The 18,407-nt window shown below is 33.5% G+C and overlaps 2 protein-coding genes across 2 annotated transcripts; both read left to right on the top strand.

Moving 5' to 3' along the window:
• Positions 1-6,109: 6,109 nt before the first annotated feature.
• LOC106100823 (suppressor protein SRP40-like) lies at positions 6,110-9,902 on the top strand. The gene is made up of 7 exons (XM_013279878.1): positions 6,110-6,172; positions 6,297-6,392; positions 6,994-7,030; positions 7,524-7,610; positions 8,631-8,717; positions 9,073-9,168; positions 9,823-9,902. The coding sequence occupies exons 2-7, from the start codon at positions 6,316-6,318 to the stop codon at positions 9,850-9,852; spliced, it is 414 nt and encodes a 137-aa protein (XP_013135332.1). The 5' UTR covers positions 6,110-6,172; positions 6,297-6,315; the 3' UTR covers positions 9,853-9,902.
• A 3,467-nt stretch (positions 9,903-13,369) lies between these two features.
• On the top strand, positions 13,370-14,240 carry LOC106100825 (plasmatocyte-spreading peptide-like). The gene has a single exon (XM_013279879.1). The coding sequence runs from the start codon at positions 13,624-13,626 to the stop codon at positions 14,008-14,010; it is 387 nt and encodes a 128-aa protein (XP_013135333.1). The 5' UTR covers positions 13,370-13,623; the 3' UTR covers positions 14,011-14,240.
• Positions 14,241-18,407: the final 4,167 nt, after the last annotated feature.

Genomic DNA, 18,407 nt, shown 5'->3' with positions numbered 1-18,407 from the left:
GAAAAGGTCTCTGGAGGGATGCAATGCGATTGTTGAATGTTCGCAAATGGCCGACGTCTCGGCGCCGCAGCACTGGGACCCACGTCACTTGTGTCTACGTTCAGAGATGCTCACATCGTTCATGGATGGAAATCGAGTCAATGTTTTCATTCTGCTAGTACCGTTTAGATTCAATTTTTGTGTACTATCGGCACTTACTTCTGATATGGATGCAATAGTTAGACTTAAAGACTAAAAAATATGCTTTAGGTCCCCCACGCCTGTATTTCTTTCTTTACGGCGAATTAATAGTCAAGCTACAATTATGAGTACAAATGCACTGTACGTATCATATCGTCAATAGATAAAGAATTTTCCATTTCACATGTACAGTATCATTTTAAATTTTCATTTAGGTCGGAATAAGTAGTGATGAGAAGGAACATTTGTCCGAGAGTGATCTGTTACCCGCACGCTCGATATATCCTTGCTCTTTACTGTGAATTTTCGTTACTCATCCACTAACCTGACCGGGCCTGTCCATTTAACTTGAATAATGATGTGCGAGAAAAAGGGATCAGTGAAGCGAACCAGTAAAATACCCGGAGTACCGCACAATCTCCCTGCCGGCTGGCGGGACCGGCCTTCCGGACTGCTTCAAATAGTAATGTCGGTCACCGTAAGTCTCTATTTGAATATTGTTAATCCTTTCGCTCACCTGTTATCTATTTTACATTATTAGTATTATATTCTTATATAAATTACTCTGTCGGTGAGGGAAACTTTTCTTTACTTCTCTGCTCCATATAAACTCGTCTCCAATTGTATGCCAATTAAATGTATCGTACACCAACTTGTAAACAAGCTGGGTGTCGGACAAACGGTGTGATTGGAACGAAACAATCTGAGAGTTAAAGATTCTTAACTTTGGTAAAGGCAATTTGTTGGATGTTGTAACGTGATCGACTTATTTGTTTAGAGAAGTGTAAAGATTTCAGTTTGAGTAATTTATGACATTGAAAAACATTTGTATTAATCGTAAGAACAATATCAATTAAATAATACGTAATATGATTTCCAGAGCAAGCAAAAGCTTTCAAAAGTTATAGGCCTATGAGCTTAATTTACAACGACCCCATAAAGAGAACGAAAAAAATCAAAGGAATAAAACTTTATTGGGAATCTCGTGCTTTAGAAATATTGGAGGAATGATATTGAGGAAGTGACGACATTGTTATTATCGCCTCGCTTCTGTTTGAGTTCTGAAACAATCTTTTCCCGCCTTCGAATGCCGGCCAGTAAAATCTCTGTTATGATTTCCTTCGACAATTTACGTCTTTACCTTTATCCAAGTAATTTAACGCTTTGCAATCTTGACATTTTTTTAATTTTTAATTTAACATTTGATTGTATTAAATCTTTTAACAAATAAATATTAAAGAGTTACGATAGACAAAGACCAGACCCGATGCACGAAGTAACAAAAATCAGTATAATAACTTCTTTTCAATGTGTAAAATCATAAGCACAAGTATTTGGAATAACATTTGGGGTAAAATTACGAAATAATTGGTCGAAGTTTGTTGCAACCAAGTAAGGAAAAAAACTTTCTGATATTTTTTGACATACTTTTCGATAACACATAGCAATATGCTACCTATACGTGTTTGGAAACAATCAGTATACTTAAGTCATTTCTGATTTGGAATACTTGAAAAAGGGGAATGTAAATTGGCAGAGTACTTTGTCAAGCATTTGTTGTTCGAGTATTTGAGAGGACATTCTGAGTGTACTCAATCCGCTCATAGACGTCGTTACCGAGACCAGTTAACGTATGTTATCAGGAAAAGAGTATTATTTGATCTTTATTAGTTTTATTGTTTGCTAGCATCGTAGCGATCGTTTCGATCTGAAAACTTGTATGACATGCGAAACAATATAAACTGAACAAACACTACGGATAATAGGACGTTGATGTCAATAATTCATATTTAATTACCAACGAACCGCAATAGATTTGGTAAATAAATTACTGATATTCAAGTAAATTTTAATAACTGTCTCGCATAAAATCTTTACTGCCAATGGACAGATTTCATTCTCGCCTATTTTATTGACTCCATCCAATAGTTGTAAAAGCATATAGGTGTTGTTTATGTTATTAATCACCTGAGAAGGCAGTGGCCGCGCCGATAGCTAATAAAACCTCGCCTCTTATGATTTTCATGGCGGCCCGGGGCTGTGCTCTGGAATTTTTCGTTTTATTTTATGATGGCGCGCACTGTCGCGAAGAAATATTGGCTCAGCGGAATAGCTCGTAAAGAAAACCGTTTTCTTCCCGCGGAGCTACGCATTGCCACTACACCACCCCTGCCTACTTCTATTTCTTATAATCTGACGTTCGAGCTATATGTGTAGAATGCTTTTATAATTAAGATTCGACCTGCGCATATTCCATACCTTTATATTTTTATTTTAGTCACTTTTCTGACGTCTGATTTGATCGTTGCTATTTTCCCACACGTTCATTTTAATTTAAGGCAACAATTAAAAAGATTATTTATATTTTTATGAATTAGTCGCCAGTTTGTTCTATGAAAATCAGAAAGTAAAAATCAAATATGTTTATGACTATTATACTTTTACTTTCTCATTTTCATCTATTCAAATTTCGTCTACAACCTCCTTTTTTTATTAAATACCTTGCTATTTTCAACATAAATAATATTTTCTAACATAAAATAAATTCCTGTAATGACGTTGGCTCTTGACTCAATGTATAAAGGGAATAACAGAGCTACGCAAAGCAGGTCTACCCATACAGTAATTTTTGTCGGTCGTAATGATTTGCCACAGCCCTACACTCAACCAACATTTACGAGGGCACTCGCGCCGTTTTTCCCCGGAATTAACCAAACCGTTACGATATTTTGCGTCGATGTATTTTGAGAGACGGAATTAAAATTACATTTATGTAATGAGCGTAGTAAAATGTATTACGCGAATTAAATCCTCGTGGTATTTTTATACTGAATTCTTTGGTACTGTATTTGTATCAGAATAAATTATTTATGAGTATCTAAATTGATGCCATTAAATATGTATAATAAATAAACAATTATGAAATCCTTGGGTTTGTTACCGATTACTATTTACCTATTCCTATCTTCCACAACGAAGTCTTGAAACTAAAAGTTTACGGGTTATAAGATGTAATATTCATGGTTGAAATTTTCCCAACTTGCTAACCCAGTGTTCCGCTGAAGTTCCTTCAGTCCCGACGTATTACGTATGCACACTGCCACCTACCGGATAAATTGTGATACAATATTTTATGTTACAAGTAAATTAATTTATTATTTACTAGTTTTTATTGGCGACTTCGCGCGTATATTAAACCTAGTAAAATATTTAGACTATTTTACTTAGTGTTAATGTAGCTCTCCAATGGTAAAAGAATTTTCAAAAACGGTCTAATAGTTTTGAGGCTAGTCCTTACATACAAAACTTTCAATTTCATAAAATGAGTATAGAAATGAGTAATTAATATTTATAGTGATAGATAGATAGATATCTTTAAGATATCTATATATGAGTATACAGACTTTATAAAAAGCTATTCGAGTAGTATTGGAAAAGATGAAGATTATACAAGAAAACTGTACCAGAGTTTACATCGACCACCGCAAATGTGTTGGTCAAGGTGACCACATTTCACGCTCCATAACATCCGTAACAAATCACTTCTACAACTCACAAGTCCATAATTAACACCCATAGAGAATAAAAAATATTTAAACCTTATTCTATTAGAACGTAAGTTGATAAATTTTCCGGCGAATTTTGCCAGAACGGCTCGAAGCGCTTTAATAATCGTATGCATGAATAATTAATCCGGTGCCGTCCCTTGAATTGAAAATACATTGTGATGCAGATGAATAGCGATATAAGTATAAAAAGCACAGTCGAATTGATACCAATAAATTCAGTTCCACGGGGAAGGTTTATTCGTTTACGTAAACTTTGAGATTGAGTCTAACAAGACTGAGGGAGGCGGGGCCGGGGCGACGGTGATTTCTACTCTTAAAATCCAATTTAAATGCATTCCTCTGTGCCGCAGCAGGCCCGATACGCTCCGGGGCCCAATTAACTTATTCATCCTTAACATTTCATTGCTCAACTTTGCTACCAATTTTCTGTTACTATTGCGACAACCGTTTTCATTCGTTACAGGTAACTTGATTCGCTGCAATTAAGGCACCCTATACACGGAAGAATAATCAAATCTCTCGATTAATATTTATAATCTGAGGCGATGTTAGTATAAATCTTAATAAGAGATAAGTTATACTAATAAATTGAAAACTACTTGTAAACTTAGTATTAAATTTTATTGTTAGGATAATAATCTGGAAAAGGATACATAAAAAAAAAGAAGGTATACACGTTAAGAAGGTTAAAATTAGAATTCCATTTATGTTCAGAAAAAAAAAACGTAAGAAAATACCAAAGTCAGTAAGAAAACTTCATCGTGTATAAAAACTTAAAATGATTTTTGTTCTGTATTAAAAACGCAATCGTTTCTGGTCCCTTCGAAACTTGGGAAAAGCCATTTAAAATACAATTTAAACATCCTAATAGAAACGTTCGCACTAAGAATTGTTGCAAAGTGTAATGGGTTCAGGTGAAATTAACGCAGAAAAATAGGAAAAGTTAGAACGAGTTTGCCGCGAAGGTTTTTTGCCTCCGCCGAGTAGCGCAGTGATTGTAAACTGCTAAATTTATAATGCCATTTTCGAACTCCCTTCCATCGGAAAGTTTAAACCGGTCCGTAATTTTACTCGCGACTAATACATTCAGCGCTCATTCAAGCTAAATTCAATAAGTTTCAAATAAGCAGGTAAGGGTTTGCTGTTTGGATCTTTTAAGTTTCCTCTGTATATTCCAAACTCCCTTTTTTATAGTAAAACTTTGCCTTCCAAATATTCATAAAATAAAAATTTTCTAGTAATAATTTCAATGAACAAGGTTTTTAAAATTTTAGTTTAATACATTATATTTTTTAATTTTAGTTTGATACATTTATACTTAAATAAAAAATGACTAGCTTTCGCCCACGACTCCGTCGGTGTGAAATTAAAAACTTGATCCTTTTATAAGGAGTGCACTTTTCTTAGGATATCGATGGTCAGACACAAGTTACATCTGGTTTTAAAACGTCAAAATTATGCCGCTGGCTTAATTATTTCAACGTTATATAACTAAAAAAATGTACATATTTTTAAATTAATTCCACTACGGAACCCTAAAACGGATTACGAATAAATAGTCGTTCATATTTCGCCGTGCTCGTAAATAAGCGGTTTTTTTTATTCGACGAAACCTGTTTATTTGTGAAAAGGTTGCGATGACCCAAGCAGATTTGCGAGATAGCCCGCGCCTTCAGTGGATTACTTTGCAAGTCCTTTATAGAGCGCAGCAGTATCACTACTTAAGAATATTAAAATCCCTTCTATTTGTGTAAGCAGCTTGTTTTCTTGCTGACGGCGAATCGTTTATCGAATAATGTTGATAAGCCGCAGATAATTGAGTGGGACGTTTGTTGTGCCCTTATAAACATACTAATATTATAAATGCGAAAATTTAGATGGATGGATGTTTGTTATCGTTTTTAGCTTAAACGGCTGAACTGATTTCGATGAAGTTTGGCCTGCATTTAATGATAGTTCGGAAAAACATATAGGGTACTCACTACTGATTTTTTTAAATCCACGTGGACGAAGTCGCGGGCGAAAGCTAGTGGACTTATAAGTTTATATAAGCCTTTAAATATTTACTAAAGGATAATGTTAAATCCTATAGCAATCAAGGCTTCGTACTATTTTATTTTTATTGTAGTTATATTTTAGTAACTTTATATTATGCTTCTTAGAAATGAATAACTATAGGTAACATTGAATTTGCGAGGATTAATTTTGCTAGAATTGTCTAGAATTCTAGACCTTTAACATTATTAGAGTTACTGCTGCTAATTATTGCGATGTTTTCATTGCATTTGTTGTATATCTACGGCTTATCAAGTGACCTACTATAGTCGTATCCCAAACTAGTCAGTTGGATTTGTAGTGCAAATCTTAATTTCAACATCAGCAGCCGTGTTGATTTGATTTACAAGTAAATCTTTTTGTTTTAGGTAAGTAATATTATAAAATAAATCATACTTGTTTATCAACAATTCTCTTTTGTCTTGTATTTTTTTTAAGTTACCTAGCAGTTACTTCCTTATTAAATGAATAATTTAAAAACGATCATTTCAGTTCTTTGGAAGAGACAAACATGAATAAAGGTGTGCTTATAATATTGTGTACGTTTGTTCTGTTGGCGCTTACTGATGCTAGGTCATGTTCCACGGGGTAAGCACTTATTTTTTAAAGATTTCTATGCCAACTTACTTTTGTACTAATTACTAAAATCAAAACAATATCATATACATGAATTGTAGTAAATGCTTTATTTTATAACAAAAACATAAGCAATATCGAACCACGGTTCTTCTATTTTATACTCATAGTCTTCATCGTAAATAACAGTGGTGGTAGAGCCCGCTTTAACATCTTCGGACCAATGGGCCGGCTCGCCCGGTGAAATACCACGACCACACAGAAACAGGCGTGAAGTGGAAGCAATTCCGATTTTCCAATTTTAGTCCCTTTCTCTTTCCACCCTTTTGTCAAGAGGAAAGGATGGGAAGGAAAAGTGGATTTGATGGTGGAGGAAAAGCATAGAAAGGGGAAATGTCCTCTTTATGTGCGTCTCATCCTCCGTTTATTAAGGGTAGGCAAAGCATCTGCAATGGCGGATGTTTCTGGGCAGCGGTCGCTTTCCATTTCGGTGGATTCAGGTGACCGCTTACTTGTTTGATTATAAAAAGAATTAATTAAATTATTGCATTATAGAAAAAAATAATTATAGCGTTTTAGAGATGTTAAGATACAAATATTCATTTGTTTTCAGACAGAAAATCTCTCATTCACCATGCGGTAGCAGTGAGGTAAGAATTTATTTATCGAATAAATTATTAAGAATTAGAACGTCTATTCAATTTACGGACTTGAATTATCATTACAAATTATAAAGACATAGATAAAGAGTAGATTCGATCACAAAATCCTTAATTCTTAATCTAAACTTAATGAAATCCCGCACACTTGACCAGACAGTACGAGTATTAAATACTCAAAAATTGAATAGTCAAAATAAAATATGTTTCATACATCTACCATTACGGTCGTTGCTCAAATATAAACGCAACAATAGTAGACCTTTAATGATTTATGTAATTAGGGTTAAATTGTTATTGAACCACTTATTGAATACAAAAGAGGTTATCACGAATTCAGCTAAATTAGATCAGAGCAAAGGTTAGATAGTTGTTGATGTTGTTCATAGTTATTATCTTTGTTTAGATCAATATATTACGCAAATTATTAACTTATTTATATTTTCCCTAAATAATGTAATTTATTGGCTATATTTCATTTCAGAATAGATACAAGGATGATTCATCATCTTCGTCATCATCATCATCATCATCATCATCATCATCATCAGAGGAAGATGATGACAAAAAGGTAATAGAGTAATAAATCAAGTATCAAAAGTAGAAGTCTAAAAGTAACAATTTTATCAAAATGTTGAAAGATAAAGAAATTTTACTAATATTATAAATGCGAAATTCGGGTGGATGAATGTATGTTAAACTTTGTAGTCTAAACTGCTGAATGGATTTCGATGAAATTTAGTATAGATGTAGAGGATAATCTGGAAGAACATATAGGCTACTTACTTATTTACGCGCGCGAAAATTAGTAAATAAAATAAAATGATTTAAAACAATACGTTAATAAGATTTTAAAGAATTTAATTTGTATAATCATCGTCTTGTTACAAACATGTTGAGGTTTTTAAAAGCGCTATTTTTAAATCACATTGAGTTCAATACGAGGGTTTAATTACCAAAAGTTTTAGAGTTATACACGCTGCCTACCTACGTAGAGTCTGGGTGTAGTTGTACGCAGCGGAACACTCCAATTTGTTTGGAGAATGTTCGCGTTACGGCGGCGGCGGGTTTCTTCAAGCGAGCCTCAATTGCGGCTCTAATGAGCAATAATGATGAAACTGTTCCCCCAACTTTTGCCGTCTTATTTTTTTCCAGCTTAATAGATACGTAAGAGTGGTAACAAAACTGAAATTCTAATTTTTTATTATTTGTTGGGATATATCTCGCTGTGATTCCTATGACCTTATATGGAGGCACACTACTCGATTTTTAGTTGCGCAAATAAACAGTTAAATTGGCCGCGAAACAATCGACAATCGCAGAACAGTTGTACGATAGTTGGTCAAAGGTGTGCGCCTGCTATAAGATTATTTAAAATCGAAAAGAAAAAGCTCTTAAATGAATAGTACCGTACACCTTCTCTTAAAAGATTAATTTAAACTTTGGTCTCTATACTAACCAGTTGCAGTTTTTTTTTAATTTTAAGGTGACACCCATGGTCTTGTTGTCTAATACACACTTTATTTATCTGTAATCTTGGCTGAGGGTCTTCCAGATTTTCTTTAGATTTAATTTACAATTGTTATTGCAGGGTCACGGCAGAAAGAAGAGTAATTGTGTAGACTCATCGTCATCCTCCTCGTCCTCGTCTTCGTCATCAGAAGAAGACGATAAATGCGTAAGTTATCTGCAGTCATGCTTCTAAATCTAGACTTCTATACTAATGTTATAAAGAGGAAAGATCTGTATTGTATGAATTGAAGTAACTCAAAAACTACTGCGCCGATTACAAAAATTCTTTCACTATTAAAAAGCTACGTTATCAGTGTGTAACATAGGCTAAATTTTTTTCTGTCACGTAGGCGCCGTTGCGAGGAGCTAGTCAAACATATATGGTATACCTTTTTAAAATGATCAGAATTAAATACTAGTTTTCTCTGGTGACGTCACCAGTACGTACTATAGTATCTAGTTAACTTAGTTATTAGGATAAAGTCAACCACATATTAATCTATACTTGTTAATAATTACAGGGTCGTGGTAAAGATGACTCTTCGTCTTCATCTTCATCGTCTTCTGAAGAAGATAATGAGAAATGTAATGATAACAAAAATGAGTCATCCCATCACGTAAGTAAATTTATCAAGAATAGTCACTAGTGGAACATCCTGTATGACTGGGTTACTAGTTTATAGAAAGAGTGATTAAATTACCGGTAACGGTTTATAAAGTATTTTCTTATCGCAGTTATAACAAGAAATTGATATTAACAAATCGAGGATTGATGCAATTTGCATTGACAAAAGTAAGTTCCTTCGAACGTTACTTCAATAGAGCGTTTCGAGTTAATATAGCGCCTTATTTTTATGTAATCATTAACTGAACTGTAGCTGGATTTCTCGTTTTTATTTTTAATATTTCTTTAGCGTAACAGCAATGTCTGCTATTACCCTTGCGTCTAAATGTGTCACTGATGACTTACTATACTAATCGGTAGTGCGTTCCAGGTTGCTAGCATTAAATTACTAGCAAACTAAACTTTTTTCGACATGACTATAAATGTGTGCATTAACCTTAGATCGCTTGCTTAGATTGTGCGTTAAGTTCAGACTTAATTATTGTAAGTTTACTCGAGCCAGGTCAAGGAAACTTCTTTACAAACAACTCTTGAATATTTAACGCTTATTACGCGGTTGCTTTACGGTTCTATTCTAGTCTTGCATGTAAAGGTAACTTGGTAAAAGTTGTGTTAAAAGACATGTATTTTTTTTTGTCTATTTCAGCATAAAAAAGGAAAACATTTCAAGAGTTAATTTTTTAACTGCAGGAATTGTCAATAACGAAAAGACAATGTTTCATGGAGAACTGTAATTATAATTATTAATGAAAATGTACATTGCTGTAATATTTTACATTATTCTTTTTTTAATAAATGGTGTCAAGTAAGGAGTTTTACATTGTTATTTTTTAAATAAAAACATTTTATCGAAGCACGTTTGAATGATTTTAATAAACATAAAAATTAAAACGTGAACCGATTCTGTTGTGCATGTGAAAAGCCTTCGTACGAGTTAATTAATCCATAAATTGCTCCCGATGCAGATCTGGAATCGGATTCGTTTAATTTTATAACATGGCTGCCATTAAAATTTATTTTGTTGTTTACTATCGCATTAACAATACGTGAATATTGATTGTTGCAATTTTTAAAGTCTCTTGCGAAGTAAAATATAATATAGCAACGTTTCTTTAACAAAACAATAATCCTTTTTGGGAAGTTAATTGTTCAATATATAAAAACAATTGTAATTGGTTTGATTAAGAAGTTTATTAATAAAATTATATTGTAGACATGTTTATTTTGTATAGAATACATTTTTCCGTCGGCACGCTTTGAATGGTTTTAATTACAAATGTTGTCACAACACGTAATTGAAATATTGTCGCTCCGCAGAGAGGTATTTTAATAATGAAATGCCTGCCTTGCTCACACATGCTTTTCACATTTTTACTGAGATGCGGCCAAGGTCATAGAAATTAGTCAATTCTCTTACTGCTGTTTCAAACAGATTTCGTTGCATTATCAATTTAAAAAGTAAAAATATTTGTTATAATATTTAAGAAACAGTTTATATATATGTTTATAATGCCTATTTGATTTTTTTAATGTTATAATGTGGCAAATGAACAAGCGGTCACCTGATTCCACCAAAATGGCGAAGCGACCGCTGCCCATAGCAATAGCGGATGCGTTGCCTACCTTAACCGACGGAGGAAACGCACATAAAGAGGATGTTTCCTCTTCCTATGCGTCTCCTCCAGCGTCAAGTCTGCCATTCCCATCCATTTCTTATAAGAAAAAGGGTGGGGAGGAAAAGGGACTAAAATTGGGCCTTCTAACTAAAGTTGATTAACCTAAATGTATATCATATTCATATTATATTTTTTTAGTGATATTTGAGTTGAATTAGGTTATGTCAATAGATCTGAAACATTATTTCGAGGTTATTTGCCAAGAACTATAAAGTTGGTCAGTCAGTACACTCGTGAAAATTAGTTATATTCCTACCGAACGAATGAAATCGCTGAACCGAGCTTGTATTGCGGACGCTACTAACGAGCTTTTTATAATGATGAATTTCGAGCTTTCTCTGTAATCGTAACTTGAAAATAATATTTTAAAATAAATACATTTTTTCACCAGCTAGTTGCTGGTTTTTAATCTTTTAGGTTCGATATTTTTATAACCAACATGTTTGCGTCGAGGTTTATTTTATTTATAAGGCGAAGAGCTAATTTTATATTTGATTTAGCCTTCATGTCTTTTATAAACCAAATAGAAAGGTAAAAATTATCAGAGTAAAACTGACATAAAAAGTTTCAAAATAATTTTTTAAATTGTTAGAATCAATTCGTAAATATTGATTTTAATAACTTTAAACTTGTTTATAATTCCTATCTGTAAATTTTCTATGTATACAACGCCATACAACAGGAATCCTTTTAATGTGAAGTCGGTATGAATTCCGGGAAGCGTCTCAATATTCTCACGTGTACGAAATACCGTATTCGTTTGAAGAATTTGACTGTTATTTACACTATAAATAATTCTACGCAACGAGGCACGTGTTTAACATAGCGGAAAAATATAAAAACTATTGAATACTAATTAAATGTAAATAATATTAAAGGTATGTTTAATTCGAAAACCAAATAAATCCGATTGTTGCCCATCTAATGTCGAAATGAAAAATTTTTTATAAAAGACTAGCTTTCGCCCTTGACTCCGTCCGCGAGAAATTAAAAAAAAACAAAAGTAAAAATCTTATGTTTTCTTCCTGACTATCCTGTAAGTCTATGGTAAATTTTATCAAAATCCATTCAGCCGTTTAGGCTACAAACTAACAAACATCCATCCATCTAAACTTACTCATTTATAATATTAGTATGATTTGATTATGTCGTGTCATAGTGTCACTGGTCTAGAATATTGTAAAATTGATATATAATTAAGCGAATATCAAACAAAGATTAATTATGTACTTAAATATGTTTTTAAGAAAACATTACACATTTAAGATTAATGAAATTAGTTCTGTACATGTACATGATAAAGTTATTAAATTTCATGCATAGTTCTTAAGAAAATTGACGTCACCAGAGAGGAAAATTATGGAATTAAGTAGACACTATTAAAAAGTTATTATGCTACCGCAATAGATAAACGATTTAGTTTCTATTCAACATTAATAGATCCACACATGGCGACAAAATGTAAATAGCTCGATATTATCGAACGAACGTTCCATTTAATATTTGTTTGTACCAATCATTTGTGAAGAGATTGTAACCGCTCTAACGTGTTTGTTGGCGCGTAGTCATCGATAAAGACTACATCCAGTTTAATTTTAATATACGATGAGTTCCTTTACATTCAATGAGAGTGAATCAGTGAGTTAAATAAATGAACATTAAAATGATTCGCTTTATGAGATATATCTTAATTTGTTCGGTATTCTTCGATCTGATGAACCTCGAAGCCGCGCCTGTCTCCGGTCGGGACATCGCCGTCGCTTTTAGCAATCCCGTTAAGGACATTGTGGATTTCTTCATTCACAAATTTGAAAAGAATCATAGACAGAGAGGTGATAACAAAACTGTCACACCTGGCCCCTCTATGATCGATGTGCCACTGAACACTAATAGCTGCACGGACGGTGCCGTGAAGGATATCTACGGCGCGTGTAGGATACGGTGGTGATTGGGGCCAGCACTTAACAATAATCGAATTTAACGCGCAGTTTGTTCTATAACAGTCGATAAAATGGACGCAAAGATTGTGTTGTTTGTAGTTATTATATCTCTGTACACGTTTTCAACTGGACAAAGTGGTATTGTGTTCAATTTTCATGATAAATTGCGTATGGCCACGACGACAACAACCGAGAAGGTCAAAACTGGTCAAATAATAAGAGTGCCGGTTCTAGATTGTCCCGATGGTGAGAGAAGAGATGATTTAGGGAACTGTAGACTGCCATTTTAGAGGTAAGATCAATGTATTTTACAGTTACGAAAACATATACTTATACATACCTTTTATTTGCAACATTAACAAAATAACATATAGACCTCTACCCTGTAAAGTTGTATTGAAGTAACAAGATGTGCTCTAATTTGCAGAATTTATGAATATATATTTTGTTGTAATTTTAAACATATGCGAATGTCTCAATATAGATGCAATATTGTACTTACAATCTATGTAATAATGTATACAGTTACATTATTACACTACATCCAAGCTATAAATAACTATCAGTTTCGTTTCAGATAAAATATCCGGTGGGATAAGAAACATTTGAATGATAATAATATTAAGCAGAATTTTTGTAAGTGGCGATTTCCTTGAAGTGCTGTGGTATTCGTTATCAATTCGTGGAACGCAACAATTATCACAAGCGACTAAAGATCTCGCTGCCAGGTCAGCCAGGTCATACATTATCTAATCATATTCTTGAAAGTAGCTTAATTGTAAGACTATATTTTCTAAAGAACCGTGAGAAGAAAGAGACGTTTTAAGCAAGATGAAGCTATCGCTCATTGTAATACTTTGTGTCGGGATAGTTGTAATAAGTTCCGAAGCAAATGGAGACGTGGTTGTGGATCTGTTTGGAAGAATTCAAGAATCCGCACAAAAAATCGGAGACGATATAAAGAATGTTTTTCAATCAAATAAGAAACGAAATAATCAGTATCCACAAGAAACAGTGAAAGTGTCAAAACCAAATAATGGAGATGCGGACAGGATAGTTTTTGACAGATCTGAGGTGACAAAGGTTAGTGTAACCACTCCCAAGAGTGGCACGATTGTCACAAAACCGAATGAACAAGCTGGAAGAGAGAATTTCAGAGGCGCCTGTGCTACTGGATACGAGCGCACCTCTGATGGAAGATGTAAAAGTACTTTTTAATCTTGGTGTTGATTTTAGATACATTTATAAACGAATATTTTTAATACAACGTCATGTTTCTAATCAAAGAGCGTCTTTTAAACACGAAAGGTAAATTCTAAAACGATTTCTTTTAACCGTATTGGAAGGTAATGTAAAACTCGTTGTAAATTGTTTAACAGCCCCGTGTTATAGAAATGAGAACTTACTTTATTAAATGTATCAGATATAAATTATTGTTTAAAACTTAACTTGAGTTTTATTTTTTAATTCGCCTAGTGATTTATTTTTCATAAGTTCGTACATACATTTTTTGGTGTTTTAATACATTATTTCACACTACATTTAAGATATCTTTTGATCATTGTTTTACGTATTTTAATGTTATTTAACTATTTTGTCAAACAATAATTAATTACATCTTTAAATCTAAGTGAGAGGACACAAACTACTATCAAAATAAATTGTACTGAAATAGGCAATGTTATGTACAGATTAGTTTTTTTAATTTTTATATCTATAGCCATCTGCCATTTGGGACCTTAAAATATAGGTTTTTAATTAATAAATATAATATTAATGTTGATTTACAAGGTTAACGTAATAATTATAATAATAATTGAGAATCCAAAGTATAATGCGCTTATCAATTCGTTTGATATTCCATATGTCGTTGCCCCATTAAATGTCAAAGAGCAATTTAACTATATTATAGTGCGGCAAGTTTAACTGGCCCGGTAAGAGAGGTTTGTCCTAACAGGAAACAAATATAGAAAACTTCATATCTTTCTTCATTTGTGTTATCAGTAGTCATCGTTTATCTTTTCAGTCTTGTCACGGAAATTACGCGTAGTCCGATGTAAGTTATTACAATGCAACTAGTACCATTTACTATCAAATTTCGTCATAAAAAAATTATCGTAGATAACAATATTAACATGATAAACTAGATCTCAACCAAAAGAATAAAATACAATAAGTACGTACAGAATTTGCCAAGAAGTCGCTTAAAATATTCACATTAAACAATTATCGCATACTCAAAATGATCGGGAATTTCGTATCTATGTACCTTCGCTTCCGGATTTCCTTTAAACTAGTACAGACAAACTTAAGTGAGGGAAGATATGTATTTTGCCTCTCCGGCGACCTGATACTTGAAATATTTTTAATTTTTAGTCGAGTTCAAATGTTGTAGTTTCATGTAACGATATAAATCAGAGTTGACTCGCGTAAAGTGAAATGTGAAAGCCACTTACCTAATGCTGAAAGCGGCGACAATCTCATTCCGGGCGACAAATTGGGAACACCTTCCGGCGTCAGGCGACACCGCACGGGCGCGCGGCCCGCACCTCACCCGCACTCTCTGCTAAATAGCTATTTATTGCGGCGGCGAGCGAGACACCTGTCTCCAACGGGGACGTTAGGCTAGAGCGGTCAGCTCACAAAATGTAAAAGACAACTAACAAATAAAAGACCTAATAATGGCAACAAAAGTGTGCAATTATTTAACTATTTTATGTTCATTGTCGAACATAGACCAGGCGAGCACGACTGGATTTTGTCCTTTCATAAAGGAACCCACAAGCAAATAATGTGTCAGCTGGCATGAGATGGCGCAGGACAGTCGGCGCTAGTATTTTCTTGTGTCGATCGTCAAGACCCACTTTGAGGTGGGAGTAAGAAGCAAATGATTCTGCTACCTTTAAGACATCGTGGTTCTTTATTGGTAATTTTCAACCGTAGATTTCTTTACACATTAAAAAGTAATTAAATTAATCACATTTTCAGGACCTAACCAACGCCATTCTATAAATACTCTTAAGCGATTTAGATATACATAAATGAGGCTGCAATTTGAAATATTCAATGATTTAAATTACACAAAATAATGCATCTCGCTTAGTAAATGACATGTTTACTAAGTTGTCGCTGTAAAAGCCAGTGGATTACGCTGTACTGGAACTCATTGTTCACGTTCCTGTCGACCAAACCCCCGGCTAAGACCCCACTGTCAGTGCCCGTGTGTTCCTGACAACGTAATCAACCTAAAGTAAGGTCATTTTAATGGTTGCTCTATTTATTGCGATACGTATTTTAGTTTGAAGTTTAGTATAAAATACCAGGGCGAGATTAAAGTCAACTATGAATAAGTACGTTTAATAATGCTATATAACCAGTATACTAACATCGATAAGCTTTTACTTGTAATAAATAATCTACTCAGAACTAAAATGCTGAATGTGTTAATTCGATAAGCGTTTCTATATCTTCATGTTCCTTCTCACCCTACTCTCGTAGTGGCGCAACAGATTTTTGTCCTCGACATAACTATTATACGTCGTCTCAGTCATCACTCCCTTCTTGTTCATGTCACCTTTCACGGAATTCATCTACCTCTTTCTAGATCTACCTTTACCGGTGTACCTTCCACATTCATTACTAACGTTTAGCAATGTTTACCATCCTTAAATCATGTACATTTTACATATATGATCCGTGTGGTTTATGATGACAAAGTAATGTAAAGTATGTAAGCCAAAACTTCAATAGCAATAAGATCGTTGTATTACTATTTTAGAGCTGTATAAAAACATTGTTGACTTTAGATACATATAATTAGAAGTGTAATTTGTCCTCAACGATAATATCCATTTCATAGAATACAAGGTAAACAGAGTGGTCATTGTGTACATTGGCAACACTGATAGTTGGTACTATCCAGTATTTATTGAAATTGGTGACGTTAGAGTATCGATTTAATTTATCAGTATTGTTATTTCAATACTGACAATTACTTAACCGTAAGGTAATATTACATTTGTTTCATCTTATAAGTCACATTTTTTTATAAAAAAAGGGGCAAAGGTGCGGTGAGAACACAGATGTGGTCAACGACGCCCATGTATATCCACAACACCAGAGGAACTACAGATGCGATGCCGGCCTTTGTGTAAATGGTAGGCTCGCTTTTGGAAGGATCCTAGGTCGAATATCATTGTAATAAGATGTGTATTTAGTAAGTAAATAAGTAAGTAGTCTAGAAACCCTTAGGCTCCTTAGTCTTCTAAGGAGTCTAGAAACTTCTATCAGAAAAACGACAAGTGATAATGTGAACACTATAAACTGCTTTTTTCTTACCACCATGATAACTTATAGACAATATTAACCCTGACTTGAATTCTTAACTAAAAATGTTTATTACCTCTGACAAATTTGCAGTCAACCATTCCCAGCATTCCTTTATGAATATTCATACTAAAATTATCTTTCTATTTTCGATGAATTAAAAATGTTTGAAAGAGACGCCGCGCGGCTTAATTCTGAACGTGATACTTGGGTACGTGAGCGCTGGCCGGTACATTTGTTAACGAAGCGATATTGTGACACAGGTCCATTTAATTGAGCTATTTGTGTTAGTCCGGCCCTGTCACAACGCCCGCGTCGCTGCCTCCCTAACTACAAAGCGCTTTGTTTACACTCGATGCTATACAACATTATTATTTCCGTAGGCAATAAAACTCTTCTTTTTTAATTTATTTCGCCTTTTTAAATAGAACATATTCTAATGTAGGAATTATTTAAATAGAATAGATAAAATTATTACAAATCAAAATCTATTATGCATTTTTGCAGCGTTAATATTTGAAGAAGTAAAGCACTATTTGGCTTAGTGTTGTCTTGTGATACTAGATGGCACTTTTCTGATTATGGGTAATACATTCACATTGTCAACTGGTATTAATCGTTGTTTAATAGAGACAATCAAAGTCGTTCGTTCAATTTTATGGCGTAACAGACACCTGAGTAATGGTACTTAAAATGTTCAAATATCTTACTCATGTGTCGTTCGAACGGAATTTTTACGCAACCTAGGAAAATATATCAACGTATACAACCATTTGTATGACGCTTTTTCTCGTGTGACAATGTTTTATAGTAGTAATTTAAAATACAATTGCAGTTGTATGTTTAATCGTAACATGTATACACGTAACGACACTATGATCTTTATACAATTTTTTTGCATATCTAAAAATAAACCTTTTAAAAAAGTTCACATTTTTTTTTAATTTATTCAACGTAATTCGTTTGTTCTAAAGTCAAGTACAAATATAATAAAAAATATACAATACAATCGAAGGCACAATTCAATTCAAGTAGCGGTAAAAATACAAGAGCTCACAATTAAGAAAGTTTAGACTGGGCAATTAGGCCGCTTACTAATTGGTTACCGTTCCATTCTAAAGTTACAAGTTTGAAGTTAACTCTATTGAAATGCATGACGGCCTTGTTATGAAATATAAGTAAAAATGCTATAAAAAATGAAATTTTATTGTTTACGATTGAGATGGCCATACTTAAATTTTCTTGTAAATCGAGTAGAAAAATAAAGCTTTTTTTAAGTGACGAGCAAT

Source organism: Papilio polytes, unplaced genomic scaffold (genome assembly GCF_000836215.1).
Source record: "Papilio polytes unplaced genomic scaffold, Ppol_1.0 DF824047.1, whole genome shotgun sequence".
Classification (NCBI taxonomy): Eukaryota; Metazoa; Arthropoda; class Insecta; order Lepidoptera; family Papilionidae; genus Papilio; species Papilio polytes.
This window is presented reverse-complemented; position numbering and strand designations above follow the sequence as displayed.